Below are 23305 nucleotides of genomic sequence, written 5' to 3'. Positions count from 1 at the left end.
CCAGTCAACTGAGATGCAGTAATCAACAAGACTCATTGAATGACAATTTCAATTTGCAGGTATATCCACCGTTAGAGAGTAGAGTAAGTGGATCATCCACGGTCTGGTTATTTCATTTGTACATACAGAGCCTCAGTCAAATAACTAGTTTTAAACATTTTTAATTAATATCTAATAATAATGTCCTAAATGTGTCAATGCAAATATAGATAGGTGTTTTTCTTAATCTCTGGGGACTTACTCTGTATATGTAAATCCCTGTTATTTTCCACTATCCTTGTGATCTATGAACTGTCTACTTTCTCTTTGAGTCCAGGGTATTGTGCTTGCACTTTCCCAGGCTAAGATGCATTAACATGCAAAAGAGATAGAAGTCAAGAGTAATTAACAACTATGAGCTCCACTTCCATACTGTTTGTGAACTAAACTATTCAGCTTTAATATTGTAAAATCCTAAACAAATATATTCAGAGCATGGTTTACTATGATGAAAGTGGCAGTTAGTTTATTGTTTTGAAATTCACAATTTTAATTCATGTATAATTAAGTGTAAAATTTAACAATGTAATAGAAAAAATTTAGGCATTCAAATTGTTGAGGGGCCAGGACTCTTACATAAATAGAAGTTGACATCTTCTGCTTCCCCCATATAGATTATGAGACATAAAGGAGAAAGTGATTTGAACTGTCACACTGGTATCTGGCATGAGAAGGTCTTTGTAGAGCAGAGTTTGAAGCTAGCCCTTTATTCTTAGCATTTGTATCTTACAATGCATTAAAGGTATAATGGGCATTCAGTAGCCCAGCAAAGCCTGCACTGTGTCTACCGCTGAGGGACATGTCTGGCTGTTTGTTGACAACCAGAGGTCTACTTGCAAAAGGGCCTTAGAATCTCTAGGCAGAGAACCCATTCTAAGGAAAGAAATAGGTAGACACGTTTAATCCATCAGTAATTACTCATCATAATGAGTAATTTATTCATTCAATCCACAAATATTTATTGAACACCTATCATGAGACTCTGAGTTTAACATGGTGTTTAATACCTAGATTTGTCTTTCTCTGAAGCCGGGCTCTATTGGGACGGTGCATTTTGAACATGGGAGTGAAAAGAACTGCTTTGTTGATATTTCCATAGGATGGTTTTGGTACTTTTAAAAGGAATACAACATAAGGAGAGAAAGTAAACCTCCCTCCACTCCACGTGTATACATGCATTGTCATAGGTCTTTGGGGATGTGGGAACTGTGGAAATGTCAGCTGGAGAAGCCACACTGCCCAGTGGAGTTGGTTGCAGTCCTCAGAGAGTCACAGCTGACTGGTGCCCGTGGTGCTGGCTGGCTTGTGTCTGCAGAGCTCAGAGGCTCTCGAGGATTCCTGGGAATGCGTTGAGAACATGTTGCAGGGGCTGGGACCCATGTGGAGCATGAGCCAGCCAAAGAGATTAAAAAAGAGTAATTTTACTCAAAGAATTTTTAAGTTCTTTCTCCAGGTGTTTCAATTGTTTGAAGGAGAAATTGGAAAGATTGAAGTAACTTTTTTGAAGATAATCACACATTAACCAATAATTTGACCAATTTAAACAAACTCCATCCAAACGAAGGGTTTGTGTGGCTGAATTCAACTGGTTAGTGTGTGAGCATAAACACCGACAATGCTCCACGGTGTCTGCTATCTGCTCCCATTGCATCTTTCCCATGAGTTGGCAGCAGCTGTAAAGCCAAGTATGGGGCTGTTCTGTCATGATGATTCTGACCCCTCACCTCAGACACCTTTTGTTTTTAGTGATGTTTGGGTCTTTAGCATTTACCTCCCAAGGACATTTCAGGATTCCGGAGAGAGTTATTATTTCCATGCTTTCAGAGTTTTAGGCTTGAGTTTGCCTACTAATTAATTCTGCTCTATTTTTATATTAGTGTCTCAAACACAATAGATGTAGACAATCATGCCAAATAAACGCTTTGTTTTTAAATTTGTCTTTACATTTAACTGTGCTTTCAGGGACACCCGATACAATTCCAAGGTATAAGGTTTGTGGTGATGGTCAAGCTGAAAAGTAACGGGATCATCACATGGGATGGGACACTGTCACAGAACCGCTGAGGATCACACACATGAAAACTGTTGTCCATGTGCACGTGCACACAATGGTCGCATATTAAATACTTGCCATGTAAGCACCTTCAATATCTTGGAATTAGCAAGACAACATCCTTTTAACATTGGAACTTCTTGTAATGTATGTAGTGACACTTTAAGTAAGCGTGTTCTTTTATCAAAGTGTTTGCTTCCAGATTGGTTGATGTGTGCTTTTGAAATATTAATTTTCTGAGTTTTTCTTTTTCTCTCTGTGTATTCACTTTGTTTGGATAGACTGAAACACCTTTGGGAATGTAATTTTTAAAAGGTAGCTGAGCTAAATTGACAGGTAATGCCGACAAAAGAATGGTTTTGATTAGTTCCATCATGAACCATTATTATTAGGGTCTTTCAACAGGATTACAAATACAAATATGTCCATATATATTACGTGTGTACTAAATGTGTGTACATTTTCATTTTAATGCTAATTCATATTTTTATACAGACTCGATACATATTACTATTCAAGGTTGATTAAATATAGGGTTGAAATATAGCCAATAAAACAAGATTAAAAAGAGATTAGAAACAAATTTTAATTAGAAAATTGCCACCTCAAATCCTTTTAGGAAGTAAGCAGACATAAATAATAAATAGGACCATTTAGAGACTTTGCTGGACAAGCGGCCCTGGGCTGGAATTCTGGAGGCTATATTCTAGTCACACCTCTGATTCTGGCTTTTCTAGTGACCTTTAGTAATTGATAGATCTTTCAGAAGCTAGGAATATACTAGGTGATCAATAAATGCCTCTGAATTTCATTAAGCCCAGGAGTCAGAACTCAGGTCTTTGTCTTTCCCCAGAGCAGAATTTCCAAGGCCATTTGGAGGAGATCCTAGGACCAGTCTGGGATAAGACCAAGGCTCTTGCCTCCCCTCTTTGGGAGATTCAGATTTTCTGGACCAAGGCTAGATTCTATGAACTTGTAAGAAGATGGGGAAATGTTTTCTTTTGAGAGTAAAAACCATCATGTTAAAGATATTAAAAAATGTCATGTCATCTCTATCACCATAAACTTATCTGTAATTTATCATTGTAGCAGTTTTTCACCCTTTGAGCTTCAGTGGAGTTGTCCCAGAAGAAATGAGGCTTGCTCTGTGTTTCTAGCACCAGGGAGTTATCTCCTTGAGGGTCACTGGGCCTGCGTGTGCCTTGGGGAACCTGGAGGGGCCACCTTTCCCTCTGCTTGCTTTGTTTGTAAATTCCCTTTGTGACCGATGGCTATTGCCACATCACCCTTTGATGAAAGGCTCATACGCTGATTTAATATGACACAGAGTTGTGTACATGTTGTGAGCACTCTGTTTCCCCTTATTTCTTGTGTTCATTTGCTGTTGCTGCTATAGCAACTTAACATAAACTTAGTGGCTTAGAACATCACAAACGTATAATCTTACATTTCTGTAGGCTTAGAAGTCCAACCCAAGTCTCTCTAGACAAGTGGTCGGCAAACTCATTAGTCAACAGAGCCAAATATCAACAGTACAACGATTGAAATTTCTTTTGAGAGCCGAAAACCGACTTCTGCGCATGGGCCACGAAGTTTCAATCGCACTCTATGTGCGCGCCCACACGCGGTATTTTGTGGAAGAGCCACACTCAAGGGGCCAAAGAGCTGTATGTGGCTTGTGAGCCGCGGTTTGCCAACCACTGCCCTAGACTAAAATCAAGGTGTTGGCAGGGCTATACTCCCTTCTGGAGGATCTAGGGGAAATCCATTTTCTTGCCTTTTTCAGTGTCTAAAGGCTGCCCATATTCATTGGCTCATGTCCTCCCTCCTTCCATCTTCAAAGCCAGAAATGTGACATCTCTCTGAAGGTTCCTGAACTCAACCCATTCTTCCATTACAGTCTCCCTCCAACTGTCCTCTTCTGCCTCCCTCTCCTATCTTCAAGGACCCTTGTGGTTATACTGGTCCAATCCATATACTCCAGGAAACTCGCCCCATCTCAAGTTCTGTACTTTAGCACATCTGCAAAGTCCCTTTTGCTATAGGAGGTAACAAAGGCATGGGTTCCTGAGATTAGTATGTAAGTATCTTCAAGGAAGGCATTATTCTGCCAACCACGCTTCTTATTATTATTATGTTTCTTTAGGAATTGAGGAAAATGAAGTTGTTTAGTGAATTATTACTATAATTATAATTTTCATCATGATAGAATCAAAGTTGAGAGGTCTAAGGTTATGTAGTCCTCTCTCGTATGGATTGTGGGCTTGGCCATGTGACATACTTTGGCCAATGAGAAATTTCAGACATAATGCAAGCAGATGGTTGAAAAGTGCTTGCACATTTGTTTTGTCATCTCTTGTTACTTTTTACACCCCTCTACCATCTGAGGAAGCCCAGGCAAGTCTACTAAGTGATGAAATACACATGGCCCAGGCACTGTTGTCACTCAGCTAAAAGCCAGCATCAGCAAGTGGCACCAACCCAGTAGTTGCACAAGCCACCTGACATTTAAGAGAGGAACCCTAGATCACCAACTGGATCTGCCAGAAACCACAGGTGCATGAGGGAGGCCAGCAGCGTGGAGCCAAGCCTGACCAGACCAGTAGAACTGCCCAGATGAGCAACAGCATCCTGAGCTAAATAAGATGTTTGTGGGTGTTTTGTTACACAGTAAAAGTTCATTAACTCAGAAGGAGAAAGTTGGAAGCCCAAGCTGAGAATAAGGTTAAATTGAAGGACAGATCGGTTGCAAAGGAATGGAGACAAAGAATATCTCCTACACACAAAACCATAGACACAAAGCATTTTGGAGCAATCCTATGCACAAGAACAGCAGAGTACATTGAGTCTGACCTTTTTTTACTCCATCTTTAGATTCCTTATTCTGTGACAATGTCACAAGGAATGCTCCAATAATCACTTTAATCTATTGGTGCAACGTCATATTGAAAAATCTTAAACATCCTTATTCTGATTCTTACATTTTATTTAATAGGAAGCTGAAGCCCAGAGAGATGGATTGACTTGTCCATTCCACCCCCCAAATTTAGGTTACATATCCTTTGTTTTCAATGAAGCAAATATATTCCCTGCACACTTTTGAAAACACTATTATTATGCCTTTCTTGTGAGAGAATGTTGTATTTGATTTCTTCTCATTCCCTTGTGTCCTGGTCTCAGGATGAGTGGACTTATAGTGAGATGCTCAGTGGCAGACGGACAGTATAACTTCCACAGACTGCATATGCAGAGAGCTGGCTTTCAAAAGATACTTTTGCCTCAGTCCTGATGAAAAAATGATCCAGATCTGAAGGATTCCATCAGCTTTAGCAAAGCTGCTGTCCAAGAAGAGAAGTGAGAGATCCAACGAGTAAACAGAGTGGGAAGGAAAACTATAATTCTCTGGGCACCAATTATTTGAAAGAAGATTTAGAATAATTTCGTCATCTCCTCTCCATTCTTAAATATGTAGCTTCTAAGGATCAGCAGGTACAGACCCAAGAAGGCAGGCAAGGGCCCCTCATCCCGAGTGGTGGGGTATGCCCATAGGTAGGGCTTGCTCAAGGCCTGGGGAGCTCTGGCACGGTTTCCATTCTTAGCTTTCATCTTCTCTTAGACATGCTCCACTGTCCAGCTTTGCGGACTTCCTAGTCTCTTCCAGACCTCACGCTTTTGTTCTGTCTGCCTCATCCAGGAGTCCATTTTTACTGCTTGTCTGCCTTGTGAGGTACAATGATCTTGTGCTCCATTTAAGCATCATCTCACTGAGGTCCTCCAGACTCCTCCAGGTTGAGTTAGCTATTCCCTCTTCTGGCTTCTAAACTTTAACCCACCCATTTATACTATTAACTAGTGGCCCAGTAGACGAAATTCATGCACGGGTGTGTGTGTCCCTCAGCCCAGTCTGCACCCAATCTGGGACATCCCTCTCACAATCCGGGACTGCTGGCTCCTAACTGCTCACCTGCCTGCCTGCCTGATTGCCCCTAACCACTCTGCCTGCCAGCCTGCTTGCCCCCAACTGTCCCCCCTCGTTGGCTTGATCACCCCCAACTATCCCCCCCTGCCGGCCTGCTCGCCCCCAACTGCCCCCCCACCAGCCTGCTTGCCCTCAACTGCCCCCCCCCCCCCCACCAGCCTGATTGGCCCCAACTGCCCCCACCCTGCCGGCCTGCTTGCCCCCAACTGCCTCCCTGCCAGCCTGCTCACCCCCAACTGCCCCCCCTGACCTGATCACCCCCAACTGCCCTCCCCTCCTGGCCTGATCGCCCCTAACCACCTCTGCCTTGGCCCCGCCACCATGGCTTTGTCTAGAAGGTCTCCTGGTCTAATTAGCATATTACCCTTTCATTAGTATAGATTCTCTTTGGTGTGGTGACATTGTCATCTGGTGTTGCTGGAAGGCCTTACCTTGAAATTTATTTGCAGGACCTAGTGTTAGATGACCTGCCATGCATCAATTACAGGTTCTTTTATACTCTATGTTCAAACCTTTAGTGCCCTCACTAAAGGAACAGGCAGTTTTGTAGTTGGCCTTCAAGATTTTCCCCTGGTGTCATTAAAGGAAAGGAAATGCAAAGCAGAGTTGTGTGACTTTAGAAGTGTTTCAGGGTGAGACAGAGGCAAATCAGCTCTTTGAAATGATATTCCCGGTCTACTGGGAGTGACTCACCTTCTGGGTGGACACTTTAAAGGGGGATGACATGTATGTTTAACCCTTTTGCCAACAGTTCCCTAAGACTTGGAGACTTTTATGTTCATAAATTCAGAAGTGACAGAACTAGCCCGATAAGGGAGCAGGCAGGCATGCTGCAGCTTGCTTTATGTGACTGACACCAATCAGGTCCCTGCTATAGGAAATACATATTGCTATCAGTGTAGTATGCCTTTCAACTCCTCAGTCCCTCTCTAATCATTATGAAATGTCATTCTTATTCCTCAAAGGTACAATCAAATATAATTATAAATAAATCTTTCAAAGTGCACAATGTTTTTGTGAGATATGTAGTAAGGTACCATTTATTAGACCCGTACCAAATGATCATATTTGGGCCCAAATTTTATCCTTGCACTAGCTATAAAAATTGATAAACAGTTACTCGGGGGCATGCATAACCTCCTTAAGAGGAAAGACTATTATTGAAATACTTGAGTAACACCAATTTGGAAAAAATACCAATTAAGAGGTTTTTATTTGATAAAACAGGTACAATTAGATGTTTTTCAATATATTGTTATTATAGTTTGAAACTTTGTATAGTAGAGAATAATAGCAATTAATTTGCCTTAATATATTCTATATTTTCACCTTGTTAGCCCAAATTGCTATGATTTTTCTGTATTTCATCATTTTTAAGGAGAATGTTTTCAGCAAAGTTTTCTTTCTTTTTTTTTTTTTTGCTTAGACTGTAGACTATTCTCCTAAGTGGAAAATGGCTGCTGAGTATGCGGAAAGAGCACAAAAACTTCAGCAGGAAGACACTATTTATAATCATTTGAAATTTTCCATCCCTGGAAAATTCTTAAATTAGGCTTAGGAAGGCAGTCCTATTTAGCAAGCTGCTTGGACAAAGCAGAAGCTTACTGTCAACGCTGGGGTTTGGACTGCACCTGTCTGTCCTGAGTCCCCACCTCCCCTTAGCAACAGTACCTCTCCAGTGTCCCAGTAGAGCTCCCACAGGTTCCTGAGCTTGTCTTCCTGCAGGACCCTTGTGCCAGGCGCAGCACCCCAAGTAGTGCTCTCATTGGCTCCATCCGCTTTAGTGGGTCTGGACTAGAAATTAATGACTGTTCTTGCTGGTCCATCAACTCAAAAGGTACCAACTCTCAGATCAGATGCCAATATGAGGGATTGATGTGCCTATGCTTTATCATACATTAGCCAAATGTCTTTGATTTTTCCTTCACTAGTAGGCAATTGGTTGGAAAAGTCATCACCTTAATCATTTGAGGGTTTGAGTGACGTGATTTCAAGTGAGTAGGTGATATACTTGGAATTTGGGATGTCTTGTCTATGGGTTTGCGTGTCTCTTTTTCCCTCTGTTCCCTAGTGTCTCTCACTCCCTCGAGACTCTAATTCCTGTTTGTATAATTGGAATTCCTTGGCTTCCCAAATGGTGTAATTTCAGCTTTATGGTCCAGCAGAAACTTCAGCGGTGCTTACACGGTTTCTTTCTCTTTGCAGCTAGAACTGTTTCACAAAGCCATATGGTGCCAACCAGGCCTCTGGAGGGAATATAGTTTTCATGATGTAAAAGGAATAACTTACTCAAGAGAACCCTAGTGGGGCTATTGTAATGAGCTGACGATTTCTCCAGAGGTCGCCCGTCCTTGTTTGATGACAACAGGAAACGTTTTTCTAAACAAGGAGGTTTAAAGCCTCCCGTGGAAGTATGCTATTAAGTCACAGGCTTTTTATTTCTCTGCCTAGCCCAATCAGCTGCGGTGCGGCTGTGGTTTTTGTTTATTTGTTTGTTGTTTCAGTGAAATGAAAACTGCCTCCAAACCCACCCCACTCCCCGAGGCCAGATCTCTGTGGGGAGGCTCCAAACTTTAAAACAATTCTCAAACTTATTTAGGAAGTAGAATAACTGGAAATACAGCACTTTTTTTTTTCTGAATGTGATGCAAAAATGCTGGCTTATTGAGCTAAAAATAACAAATGATAGACGTCAGCATAAGTCAAATAGAATCTTAGAATGAACTCTGATATACACTGTTGGTAGCAGTAGCAAAGTTTTAAGAAAAATTGGGAATATAAAAGATTATTACTGAGAAAGTCCTGTTCATTGTTGTTAAAATTTCTCTGAGTCTTGAAAAGGATTGCCATTTTTCAATTTTACTGGTGGAATATCTAGGGTGAGTTTTTGAAACATCAGTATTCCAATGGGGCATAATTTGACAGTCACTGGTTTAAAACTTATTAGCCGTATAGTGCTCTAGGAATCCTCTCTAATAAAATGGTAATATGCAAATTAACCATCACTCCGCTACATAAGCCACGCCCACCAGCCAAGCCACGCCCACCAGCCAAGCCACGCCCACCAGCCAATCAGGACAAGTATGCGAATTAACCCCATCCAAGATGGCTACAGCCACAGAGAACAAGGTTTCCCAGGTAAAGAGCAAGCCAAGCTTTCCATAGCCGTTGCAGGCCTAAGCCTCCACTCAAGCTACAAAGTTTCAATTATAGAAGGTAAACAAATTCAAACAAATGGCAGCAGAATGGAGCTTGAGAGAGCAGGCCAGGATTGCCGGCGGCAACAGGGGAAGCAAAGCTTTCCACACACCCTGGCCGGGCTCACCCGCTTAAGGCTACAAAGTTTCAATTGTAGAAGGTGAATTAACTGCCACAGAAATGGCTGCCGCCCCGGAGGGAGCAGCAGGCTTGGCTCCGCTCCAGGCTACAAAGTTTCAATTGTAGAAGGAAAATAAATTCTAGATACCAAGGCCTCCGCTTGGGTTGCCAGGGGGCGTGGCCGGCCTGCAAACCACCACAGGCCCCTCGCTCAGGCCGCCCCATACCCCAAGGGAACCCCACCCTGATCAGGGACACCCTTCAGGGCAAACCAGTGGGCCCCCACCCCTGTACCAGGCCTCTATCCTATCTAATAAAAGAGTAATATACAGATTGATCATCACTGCAACACACAATATAGCTGTCCCCTTGTGGTCAAAGATCCTGCCCCCATGTGGACACAAGATGGCCACTACAAGATGGCCAGCAGGGGAGGGCAGTTGAGAGGGACCAGGCTTGCAAGGGAGGGCAGTTGGAGGTGATCAACCCTGCATGAGAGGGCAGTTAGGGGTGACCAGGCCGGCAGAGGAGGGAAGTTGGGGGCAAACAGGCTGGCAGGGGAGCAGTTAAGCATCAACCAGGCTGGCAGCGGAGTGGTTAGGGGGTGATCAGGCTGGCAGGCAGAAGCGGTTAGGGGCAATCAGGAAGGAAGGCAGGCAAGCAGTTGGGAGTCAGCAGTCCTGGATGGTGAGAGGGATGTCCGACTGGCAGTCAGACATCCCTCGAGGAGTCCCAGATTGGAGAGGGAACAGGCTGGGCTGAGGGACAACTCCCTGCCGTGCACGAATTTCGTGCACTGGGCTTCTAGTCGTTATAATAAAATTAATGATGGCAATGTGTGATTATGTCCTGAATGTAGTATTCAAAGAGTTTCCTCTGATGATTAGCTGAGAGTTGAGGCACAGAGGAATCTGATGACAGATTCCTTATATTTGATTCCATTCATGGTGGAATGGAGATGTGATTGACATTTAGACCGAAGACTCTCACTCCAGAGTTATTGCACAGTGAGCGAGAGGCCAGCCTGTCAGTGTTGGTGTCAGGCTTGTTCCGTGCTGAGAGAACAGCATCACTGCTAACTGAAACAGCAAAGATTTCCAAGGCTGTAGCTTGAGAAGCAATATATACCGACACTGGGAGGGAAAGGGCTGTTTATTTGTAAAAGCTCACCATCAAATCACTGGACAGGATAAACAACGCATAGAGAAAAATCTATTGTAACTTGTTGATTTCTCTAGGCACTCTCAATGGGGTGTCGAACTAAACTCTCTCAAATGTAAGCAATCGTGATGGGGAAAAATCCATCTTTTATTATTATTATTTTTGCTGATACCTCTTTCCAACTTCTTTCCATGGTTGTCTGAATTATATTTAAGCATTTATAATCTATTTGATGTTAGTAAGCACCCAATTTAGCATTAATTTCTGTGGATGGAAATATGAGTTATATGTTTAGGTTAGTAATAACAACACTACACAATTTGATCATTTCTGAGTACATTGATAATATTTTCATCTCAAAGAGGGAGTTCTGAGAGTTTGTATTCATTTTTGAAGCATCAGCAGCTTTCAGTAAAGAGGCCACACACGTTTTCTAATCTCATTTTACTCAATTTCTCTACCGGTCTGACTCTGATTAGAGGTTCAAATAAAATTGTGATTCTTCTCTGCATCGATTATGTTAAAGTATTTCTTGTCTTTCTCCTGGCACAGCAGTATTTGCAAGAAAATTAATTGTTATAAAGTTGTAGCAGAGCAGCACTAGTGTTCTTTGAGGGCTATTCTACTAGATTTCCAGATAGTTGAGACTCTTTTTTAATATACTCAACTTCACTTCATAAATAAATCTCACAAGGGTACAGGAATCCAATGGAGAAGTGCATGTTTCCAGGTGCTCTCAATGTGCACATAAACAGCTTTGATTTGGGGAGCCAGCAGGGGGCATGTATAACAAAAATGAATTGAAAAGAAAAGTTGCACATAGAGTAATTTTAATCCATTCCATTTTTAAATACCACAATAAATTTAATTTTCACAATAAATTAAATAGCCATATTCAGTTTACAAAATAGAGTTACTTAGTGTGAAACAAGTATTTACAATAATATACATTATGTACATGACATTTCTCTTTGTTGACATAGAACATGGAAGTGAAAGGACTTTCCAATGTATGATTGACATGCTACAAGTGACATCATGGTCCATACGAGAAAACAATAGTGCAAAATCACCACAGGAACTTTGGAACAATGTCAATTTTATGAGATAGGACATCCTTTTAAATCATAAGAAAATAGCATTTTCTGTTTTCATGGCACCAATTCAGCATCTGAATTAAAGAGCCAGCTTTCCCTTAGAAAAGAATGCATAACCGAATCCTCTCCTTCCTGCAGCTTCACAGCCATTGGTACTTTTCACACATTCATCTTTTGGCTTCAATTTATGTAAATGGCGGGTGACAAATTCTGACTCAAAGGAAGACTAACTCTTTGAGGATAGCTGAAGTCACTTTCCCCCAATACCACCACCTCTTCTTTTAGTAACTTGTCTCAAAGATACAACTATGCAGACAGCAAATTGTTTTTGTACATTTTCAGTAGAAAAAGAACTGGTCTTATATTTGGTCACACACTGTGTATATACAAGTAGAGATGGAAACATGACTTGGATAGTTGTGTCTCGGAAAAGTGCATATTTTAATCTAGAGGAGACACTGCGTGTCTCCAGGCACAACACATGGTGTTGTATGACTTATTATTTTAGGGCCAGTTCAGTGTCCTCCCAGTGATCTGGTAAAATTTTTGATTGAAAGGGTGAAAGAATTTGCGCAATTTGGTAATGACAGAGGGGTCCACCTCTGGATGAATGCGCCCCTTGCTGCCAGCCAGGCACTTATTAAAGATAACGTTAAATCGCAAGCAGTAGAACCCTCTGGTAACATTGAAATACAAGTTGTACTGACTTATTCTTGGGGGAAGATTTAGGAACTTCTCCACGAGCTGAAGTTCTGGCAGAGGTTCCGTGATGAGGCGATCTCCATCCACAATGTGAAATTGCTCAATCGGAAAGTATTTCAACCACCTTTCCAAATGTTTGGTGTAGATGCTGGTTCTTACTGCTTTGTATTTTGTGTTCACTTCGCAGGTATTAGGGTCTATTGCCAGCTTCTCAAACTTGTAATAAGTTTTATTCTTCCTTTCCTTCCCCTCTAGCACCTGAGTGTAATCAGAAATAGCTCTTGTGGTTGGCTCCCTGACAATGATCAGCAACTTGATGGATGAGTTCATTTTGTAAATCCTTTCTGGAACCTCCTCCGTGATAAAATATGCCGGGCTCTTTTCAATTGTGATTTGCTGAGGGTAGGAAAAAGGCATCTTTTTTCTATACCACTCAATGCCCTTGGCATAATTCTCATCATTGTCAAAAAAGTGGATTTCTTGAGAGGCTTTGACCACAGCTGGATGGAGGTTCAGCATCTCAAGCAGGGCCCTGGTGCCTCCTTTTCTCACCCCAATGATAATGGCCTTGGGGAGTTGCTGGACCAGGTCATGAAGGCGAACCTGTTCCTTGGAAACGTTGCCCTTCCGGAACTCGTGCAGCAGGCCGCGCTTGAACTGCAGGGCACGGAGAGGGAATTCAGCCTGCCCGCGGGCTCCAAAGCGGCCTTCAATGGGGCAAATGGGTTGTAGCCTGCAAACAACAGAGAGACACTGTAAGAACCTCACTGCAACTAGATTCTCATTTTTTCTGGTTCACCAGTCAGAGTAAGACTTTAAATGCATAAATAAAACCACCGTTTCCCTGCCTGACGCAATCCATAATGAACACATGTTTGAGAAATTTTATTTTAAGCAACACTGTATTAAATAGAGCACACATAATTGATGGGATTTTTTTTATTAGTGCTCCTTAAATTTTTTATTCACCAAGCACTTAATTGACTACGGCATGTACTTATGTTCACACAGTACAGGACAGACAAGTGACACCAGTCATACTAATAGCTTCTTAACAGCTCACCAGTTAACATTATTTAGAGAATGTGAAAGGTGGAAGATTATAATCTTGAGCTGGGAGACTGAAGGGCAGCTAGGAGGCTAGTCTTTTGGGTTTCATGTGTATTACTATCTTGCGGCTCTCATAAGGCTCTTAAAAACTGTTGATATATAAACTGAAAAGAGGTTGCAGTCTCTGCCTTTGGTTATTTGCATCATCAACCTGAAAAATTCCAAAATTGGTACTTGCTGAGCTTTTCATCCTCTTGAGAATTTCTGTCGTTGTCATTAGGGACAGCTAGAAGAGTACTGTATTTCTTTTTCTTCCTATCTAAAGAGGTCAGGGTTATGTTTTTACTTGGTTGAATGTAGGAACAAACCCAATGCCATCAGCAAGTGCTGTATATCACTTACCACACCTGGGACCAGAAATCAACACGGCCTTAGCAGGGCCAGAAACCTCAGGTCCTCATTGCCAAGTCCATTTAAATCAGGAACTCAAGCTCATGAAGGAAGGGGTGCAATCAATGGAGCCAGAAAGGAGGATTCCCACTTCAACAATGGCTTAAATAATGAACTACCACCACTGCTTCTCTCAGAGAAAAAGGTGTGGTAATAATTGTAATGCTATTAGACTGGAGTGGCTGTTTAATTTGGCATAGGTAATATATATGGTTAGTACATTGAGTTTCCTTTGGGGTATAGTCTGGAATGGAACTGAAATTCATTATAATTTCCCTAGGTTTATTTGGAAAGGCATTTTAACCACCTTGGTAATGGGTAGAAGAGTGGTAAAAATGACTATTAAGCCAATGCCTTCAACTGAAACCTCTAGTTATGCCAATTATTTGGAGTTTATGTCCACTTCTCTGTGGCAATAAGTTTCTTCCTTACATTTCCCAAGAGACTCTATTGTACCTTTCTTATCTTCTGTAATGTTACAATTAAAAGGAGAAGAGGAAAAGCTCAAGGTCATGCCAAGGCATTCTGCAGAACCGAGGAGAAAGGACTTGGCCTGTGCTCTGTGTAAACAGTCTAGCCAAATGCTTAAGCAAAAATATAAACATAGTTTACTTTTTTGCGGTGCTTGTTTTTTTATGATTTTAAACACAACTCATGCTCATTGTGGAAAACATGAAAATATGGAATACTATAAAAAAGTTTATCACAGTCACTATGTTAGAGAAACATAAATTTTGTTTATACAAATTTGTAAAGATGAAGGCTGAAGTTCTAAATGAAAGATATAAAAGGAGCAACACACATAGAGTCAAAGATGTTTTTAATTGTGAAATTGCTTGGGACATCACAAATTCATCTTTTAGCTCTTCTTGATTGACAAGTAAGCACTAATTCCCTAAGACATCCATTGAATATACTGGATGGACTTCTCTCTTGTGCATTCTATGATGCTAGTGTCTGTCATCCTTGAAAGAATTAAGGCAATAGTCAAGTCCTTTTCTGTAGGACTTAATTCTCTTAAGGAATTCTGGCTGAGAGAGGCTGAAATAGAGTCCCTTTCCTACCTCTAGAAAGGGCCATTTTTCTTCTTTCCTTCCTCTTTCTGCCTGCTACCTTGGGAGCTCATAGCCTGCAGAACAATTGCTTGTTGAACTCCATAACTCAAAATTGGAGAAAATATCACCTTATTTTGACTTCTTGAAGAGTAGATTCTGAGCATGGGGCTCAGACTATATAACATGGACTCTAAGGATTGGAAGGGATGGTAAAAGTAACCGAGCTCAGCCTCCCATTCGGAGTTACTAAAAGATAAGCGTAAGTCAGCATGGGTAAATTTTAGATGCAACCCACTCATACTCTCAATTGCGAACTTTTGAGAAAGCCCAATAAGCAATCTATCTCCTTATAAAAATGATCCCATTTGAGACTATAGACTAGGTGAAAAATCAAAAGAACCAACTAAGTAACTAATACGTTAATGACCATTAGATCAATTACTCAATAAAAAGGAAACAATTGGGAAGAACTTGATATAAAGTCCCTTTATGAACATAGGACAATGATACCACCTTCAGGCTTTTCATTAATAACTAAACACTACCTTTAGGGAACTACTTGAAGTCAGTGATAAGCCAATCACACCATTTCACATAGTTAGCAACTAGTACGTGGACGTTTACTCTGGATTTTTGAATTGAAAAACATAAAGGGGTTCACTTTACCAGTCAAAATTGACACTGGCAGAAGGAAAATAAAGACCACTGCTATATTGTTTGATAAATATCTATGGTGATAAGATCTATCGATTAGAAAAGGAAAACTGCAAGGGAGATATTTTCATTTTAAAGTGTGGCTGCGTTTTCACAGAAAATGGGAACTGAATGCATGGAGAACATACTTCAGCCTCTCCAGAGCAACAGTTAATTTAAAGAGAAAAGAAGGAAGCTTCATATTTCAGAAATTCAGTTCTCTGTCCTTCGCAGTCACACTGGAAGTTGGACAGCCCAGAGGTGTTCATTGTGAAGCCAGATGATACTGCTCGGCTTCTGCAGGTTGAGCACCTTTCAACTGTTTGCTTATTTAGAGCCAACCCCTGGCTCTGTAAATTTCCTCTCCATAGATTTTCCATTGGTTTCTGGGCAATTACTCTGAGTGACAGGCTCCTTGTCTGGTACATCCAACTCCTGGAAACCAGAGCTAATTAACATAGTTCAAACTCCCCACGCCTGCAGCCATCTTTCCAGGGCACTGGGTTCCAAATTTGATGAGCTCCTTTATAGGCACAAACATAATTTTAACTCTCCTGGTAGCACATTAATGGCTCCCTCATAAATTTCAAAATGAAAATACCTAAATACATCATCACCATTTTGCTATGGCTAGAGGTCAACAACCAGATGCACACAGACCACAGTGAGCTCTAGAAAATGACATTTCCCATGTACATGGCTTTATCCCTTCTCTGAAAATAAATGTCAATGCACACAGAATACAAATGGATCCTGACGAACACCTTGGTTTGAGCAACTTGGATCTCTGTTTTAAAGGCTCAATAGATCAAAATCAATACTGCCAAAAAGCATGTTTCTTGGGAATTTTGAAGGAGGAAAACAAAGGGGTAGGTTTAAAATTATGTCCTAAGGAAGTTTAAGTCAAGAAACACGTAATGTCACATGGGCATAGGTATGTGTTTAATCACCTACCTATCCAAACTCCCAACTCTGGCGACTAGATACAGGAGACTCCCAACAGCAAGGCTTCCCAGCACCAGGAGCTTCTGTCTCAGCCACACCTGCTGTTTGAATAGCATGGCCCTCCATCAACCTTCAGGACTTCTGTAGCCTGAGAGATGGGGATAGAAGGGGACTCATTAGTGGTCTTCTCTTATAGGCTCTTTTAATTGTCACAAAGCCAAGCAGGGGTAGGAAAATAGGTAATTAAGTGACGCCGCACGAAGAACAGACCTCATACCAACCTTGACAATGTTCATGGGTATTTGGCAAAACTTGGTTTCCTTTTCCTGGCCTTTAAGATCAAATACAAAATTGGGGGAAGATACTACTATCTAGACAGAACCTGCTAGACAATTGTCAAAGTAAATGAAAATGCATATATTACAACAAATAGTAAATATATATGTGTGCACATATATGCTTATATTTGTTGTTGTTAACCATTAGAAGTTCTGATAACATGAGCAACTAAGCAATCTGAGGTTTACTGGCAGGGAAACCAGTAAACTGAAGTTTCTGCCTCAGAATAATAGGGCAAATGTAGAAATTGAAGCCCCAATTCAGTAAGTTATTGTTTTGGGCATAACATTTTACCCACATGTGTTTTGTTTTGTTTTGTTCTAGTTGTGAGTGAAGGAAGCGAGCAAGATCAAAAGCTATTTCTTATCCAAGTTATCAGGGTTTACTAGCAGGACCCCAGATGTTTAAGTACAGTGGCATCAAGTAACTTGATGTTTCCTTCAAGTTCTCTGCCCATTTCTGAATTGGACTGAAAACATGCTTAGACTAGACAGACACCCCTGCTCTGTGACCCCCCTCCTTTGGGTGGGTTTGGTGATATCAGTCTTGCTATTACATCATAACAGAAGCTTAACTGGGAGCTTCAAAGTCACACCTCAAATTGGGCCAGCGAAAAGTGTAAGGCATTACTAGTGCTATTATTAAATTTAGGGGAAAATGCAAGCTTCCAATTCAGCCTTTCTTGTTAAAAATAAATCAAAACCCCCTTTCAAGATAAGATTGTTTTCTTATTGAAACTCAATATAGTGATCCAAGAAGAGGGACTACAGCAGTGGGCCGTGGCTAGAAATTGTTTTGCTGCAATATCTCCATATTTGCTATGTGAAGATTTTCTCTGTGCAAAGGTGATATACTAGGATTGATGGATTGATCTGTTCATTCATTCATCAAGAAATTACTAAGCACCGAAACATGTTTCCAGCTACTCTACTAGGTTGATGGGCGATTCTAAAAAAGATCTTGATGGACTTTTAGCCCTTGAAAAATTAACGATGTGATTAGGGAAGCGTGAAACAACCAGAGAATGCAACCTAATTCATGATAATGTATGAATAAATGTTAGGGAAAGAAAATGAAGGAAATGGTCAGGAATATGGGATCCATGGGAATTGTGTGTGTGTAATGTACTATATCCGTGGTCGGCAAACTGCGGCTTGCGAGCCACATGCGGCTCTTTGGCCCCTTGAGTGTGGCTCTTCCACAAAATACCACGGCCTGGGCGAGTCTATTTTGAAGAAGTGGTGTTAGAAGGAGTTTAAAAAATTTGGCTCTCAAAAGAAATTTCAATCGTTGTACTGTTGATATTTGGCTCTGTTGACTAATGAGTTTGCTGACCACTGGCCTATACAGTCTGATTAATCTTCCTAATATAGGTGACTTTGACTATTCTCTTTTTGGTTGTTCACTGGATAAAACCCAGTCTTTTACTCTTAAAAGCCCAGGCCCTTTCGGAGTTCCCAGCTTGGGTAGTTAGCTTCTTCCCCTCTTATTACTCATAACATCAGCCTCTGCCTCCTTCAGATCATCCTCTTTACTGCTCCCCATACTCCTTCATGCTCATCTCTATGCTTTTGCCAGCTTCCTGACGGGCCTTCAATTTTTTTCTACGTCTCCTCCTTCAAGACATCTAGATCCTATTGCTATCTTCCTGGGGAGGGTGATCCTGGTGGATGTGGAATTTTTGGGGAAAATCCTGATATACACCACACTCATGGGTAGTAATAGGTTGGGTCCATTGCACAGGATCAAAGGGTCATAGCTAGGCTTAGGGAGGACACTTGGGAGACATTGCATGTAGTGGGTGAGTGAAGCTATGAAGTGACCTCATGGCTGAACTCTGCCCAAGGTTGGTAGGCAGGAAAAAAAAAAAAAAGATGACAGAGGATGTGAAGGCTGCCGAGGAAGTAGCCCAAGATTTAGGAGAATATTGCAATGCACCTGTCCTCAGGTAAACAGTTCATCATTAAAGCTGACTGAATATGAGGTCAATATTTTTCCTACTGCCACTGAGGATCTTTCATTCTCAAAGACTCCAGTACTCAACTATAGATTCTCTCTTTATGATAAGCCCAGTTATTACCATGGATGTTTTGCTCTGTGGGATAAGCTGCTACTTCCGGACCAGTCCTTTATATCTCAGATGCCTTAAGTAGACCCATTGTGTGTGTGTGGGGGGTGTTCTTTCTTTGGGAGGCCTCATTTCTCCAGCCCTATGTTTGTAGGACTGGCTTAGCACTGCCTCCTATATTTATTTATGGTGGTAACTTACACCCTCCAAAGCATCTTCATATCCACCATGACACTGATGAGAATGATAATTTTTATTTGAGATCGCAATTAATGTGAATGAGTCGTCCATGGTGAAGTGCAAAGACCACTGGGTTGAAAGTCAAAGACCCCGAGTCACATTTTGGTTTAGTTTTGTAATGGAAACTTTCTGAATTTTGGTATTCCCATCTGTAAAATGAAGATAACTATGGGAAAGAATTTTATGAATATCTGGGCACTTAACAAAAATAAAGCACAATTGATTACCTTCGGGAGGCTAATAAATTAATTCTTACAGTGCATTTTAAAGAGGAAAAGAATAAAATAAATGACATTCTCATTAATTGTACAATTGGATTTTGAGAAATATAAGTCTATTTTTAATATAAATAAAATGTCAGTTTAATGGAAACACCTGTTAAACATTAGAATGCTAACACTATATTTTCTGTTCAAAGCAAGATGGCTCATTTACCAAAAACAAAAGATTAACACTTATCTTGTAAGGCTGAAGTCTCTTGGAATGTTTGAGACATGAGAAAGCCAAACGCGTAGTTCTAATGAGCTTCTCTAGGGCACAGGAGTGAAATCACATTCTGTTTAATAACCGGTCTCAGAGAACATGACAAGAGACAATATAGCAGCCTCTGAATAAACTTTGCTCAGAGAAAACCAAAAATACTTGGTTAATTTAACATTCAAGATTCCTTTAAAATTTTTTTAAAATAAATTTTTATTTATTGATTGATTTTTAGAGAGAGAGAGAGAGAGAAAGGAAGAAAGTGAGAAAGAAGGGGAGAGAGAAACATCAATTTTTTTCCCTGTATTTCCAGTTCTTGATGCATTCATTGGTTAATTCTTTTTTAAAAATAGTATTTTTATTTTCATTGGTTGATTCTTGTATGTGGCTTAACTGGGGATTGAACCTGCAACCTTGGCATAGCAGGCTGATGCTCTAACCAACTGAGTTACCCGGCCAGGGCCAAGATGCCTTTTCGGTTTTCTACAACATCATGAAGTGCTTGAGCCTTTGCCGAAAGGGAGTCTTAAATGTTGAGAGTTATTGCCTTTGGTCTAGGAATATAAACTAGAGAGAAACTACACAATCCAGTCCTTCCAGACCCCACCGTTAAGCTGGGAGAAGGTTAGCTGCCCCTCCTACACCAAAGTCCCTTCCTATTAGCTGTGCCAGCTATTATGGGGATCTTAATCTTTCATCAGAGCAGTCAGAACAGTAATAGACAATTTATAGAGAGTGAAAGTTTTTTAATTAAAAAAAGGTAAAAGACCTACAGTGATTTTAAGCCTGCCTTCATCTCCGGCTTTTAATATTTCAGTGTTTTTCATGTTGCATTCCAAGAACAGCATAATTATCGTTTTCCCAGATTACTAAAGCTTTAATAAACGCGGCATCTTAGCTGAACAAAGCAGAATGTCTACATAACAGAGTACTGGCCAGAAGCGACAAATTGTAAAGACATCTGGCGGCTTCTCCAAAGCAGCACTAAGCAAAGAAGGAAATGATTCCCAAGCTGAAACAAAGAAATAAGGAAATTAGAAAAATAATAATAAAGATACGTCCAAGTGCTGCTCAAAGGCTTGTCGACGTGGTTACTGCAAGCCCCTGGTACCCATAAAAACAATAACAGAAACAATGGTAGCAAAGTTCATTAAAAATGACTGAACTCATATAGCAGAATTATTCCATGACCATCTTTTGAGTATTAGCTCATTTATCCTGGGCAACAGCCTTATGAAGTGGACAGGAATGACCGTTTTTGAGCACTAGGCTCTCTGTTAGTTTCTTTCACATTTATTATCTCATGTAATACAACAGACTTGTGTGAAATATTATCCATTTTATTTTTTTCTGATGGAAACTGAAGAGAGATGAGCAGATCATTTACCCAAGGGCATGTGGAAGGAAAATGTGGAAGAAGGATTCAAATCCAGAATTCTCTGGCCCCAAAGAAAGTGGCCCCTTGATTGCAATGCCACTCATCCAGCTTTGGATGCTCACCTGGGAGACTCTTAAATATTTGTTTATTGATTGACAAGAGCAGACAAAACCACTTAACTCCACCCAAATTACCTGCCATTGAACCTGGAAGTAGGGAACAGGAAGGTAAGAAAGAAAACAAGAAAAAAGTTTTCCATAGAAGGACAGGTAAAAGAGGCCATTCAGGTGGTTTGAACCTGATAAAAGGAAGAATGTTAATAAGTAATGATAATAACAATAATGAAAAGTAGCATTTTCAAATTTACGAAGTCTTTTTCATACTCATTATACCAGTTATAATTAAGACTGACCAGAATCATAGGAACTTCACTTGTTCTCCCCATAATTCAAGAACTGACTTTTTGATAGCTTTCACAGTAGGTGATCAAAATAACATTGTTTTTTTTTTTGTTGTTGTTAATCCTCATCTAAGAATATTTTTCCATTGATTTTTAGGGAGAATGAAAGAAAGAAGGAAGGAGAGAGAGAAACATCAATGTGAGAGAAACACATCGATTGGTTGCCTCCCACACGAGCCCCAACCAGGGCCTGGGCAGGGGAGGAACCTGCAACCAAGGTACATGCCCTTGACCCAGAATCAAGCCCAGGACCCTTTGGTCCACAGGCTGATAGTCTATCCACTGAGCCAAATTGGCTAGGGCTACATTGGTTTTGACTGCCATTTGATTCACATTCTTATGCACTGATCTCCATAAGATCTTGGTTAAATTTGTTAACTATCAACCCATCCCCATCCACTCCTCTCCCCTCCCCTGCAGCTCTTCCCCTTCACTCTCTCAGTGAATGGCTTCCCTTCTGCTTACTACAGTCACCCAACCCAGAAACCTTGGAGTCCTTCATCCTTGGCTCTATCCCTCCCCTAACATCCAATTAGCCGGTAAAATTCTACTTCCAAAATGCTATTAGAATCCACCTACTTCTCTGCACTGTTATTTGTTACTGCCTATGTTCAGGTCATGCTCTTTTTTTTCGAGTGTTATGTTCTCTCCACTATTAGTTTTGTTCCGGATCAATTTATTCTCCATACTAATGCCAGAGTGGTCTTTCCAAACAAAAATTTGATCATGTTACCTTCAGTCTTAATATACTTTAATGGGTCCCTATCATCATTCACATGTTTTTAAAAGATGCTTTTACTTCTCTCCAAAGCAACTTCACCGGATCCCCATTGGCTACATATACAGAAGTTAGCACGCAAAACAACTTGTGGTTCTCTTGAATAGAATAGGCCACAGTCAGTTTTGCTTCAGGGCTGGAAGCATAAGGTTTCTATAGCTTGGAAAAAATAACTCTGTGCCTCATTTATCAGGTCTGGGACACCAATAAAGGGTATCCCAATAGGATACTAATAGCCTGCCCCATAGCACTGCTGTGAGGAGTAAATGAGCATGTAAAGTAATTAGAACACTGCTTGCCACATAGTAATACTCAATAAATGTTAGCCAGTCTATTAATGTCTCCATCTCCCCTCCTCCCAGGCCTTGGTTTAATTCCTGTCTTTTAGATCTTAGGTTCCTTGGGAGAGTCTTGATCCCTCAGGGCTGGCCTACATGTTTCTCCTATGTGTCACCACAGTATCCTCCTTTCCTCCCGCCCTCCCTCTCTTTTGTCTCCCTCTCCCCCTCCCTCCCTCCCTTCCTTTCTTCTTTCTCCTCAGCTTTCTGTGCCTTATTTCAGTTTCTCCCTGCACTCTACACTGACTATATTCTCTAAATAATAGAACTTAAAAAAAGAGTGCAGTGCTATTATTCTTAGGTGATCTTGATAGCAAAAATACAACTAAACATCTTAGAAAATCTTGTATTTAACAAATCTATAAAATAATTTAAAAAAATATATTTTATTGATTTTTTACAGAGAGGGAGGGAGAGGGATAGAGAGTTAGAAACATCGATGAGAGAGAAACATCGATCAGCTGCCTCTTGCACACCCCCTACTGGGGATGTGCCCGCAACCAAGGTACATGCCCTTGACCGGAATCGAACCTGGGACCTTTCAGTCCACAGACCGACACTCTATCCACTGAGCCAAACCGGTTTCGGCGATATAAAATAATTTATAATTAGTTTTTATGCAAAATAATACTAAAAGTCTCCATTCTTGGCCAGGCTAATATATTCTTAAATTGCAGTGTTA

The 23305-nt window shown here is 40.9% G+C and overlaps 1 protein-coding gene across 1 annotated transcript in view; it reads right to left on the bottom strand.

Moving 5' to 3' along the window:
- Window positions 1-11740: 11740 nt before the first annotated feature.
- HS3ST5 (heparan sulfate-glucosamine 3-sulfotransferase 5) overlaps window positions 11741-23305 on the bottom strand; it is a 238389-nt gene continuing 226824 nt past the window's right edge. The window contains exons 4-5 of the mRNA XM_079780268.1: window positions 16552-16690; window positions 11741-13082 (exon numbers count right to left, since the gene is read on the bottom strand). Coding sequence (XP_079636394.1) covers window positions 12152-13082; window positions 16552-16658 — 1038 coding nt within the window. The 5' untranslated portion in view covers window positions 16659-16690 and the 3' untranslated portion in view covers window positions 11741-12151. The remainder of the gene's footprint in view (window positions 13083-16551; window positions 16691-23305) is intronic.

This window comes from Cnephaeus nilssonii (assembly GCF_951640355.1).
Source record: "Cnephaeus nilssonii genome assembly, chromosome: 9".
In the NCBI taxonomy this organism is placed as follows: Eukaryota; Metazoa; Chordata; class Mammalia; order Chiroptera; family Vespertilionidae; genus Cnephaeus; species Cnephaeus nilssonii.
Note: the sequence above shows the minus strand (reverse complement) of the source record. Positions and strands in the feature narration are given on the sequence as shown.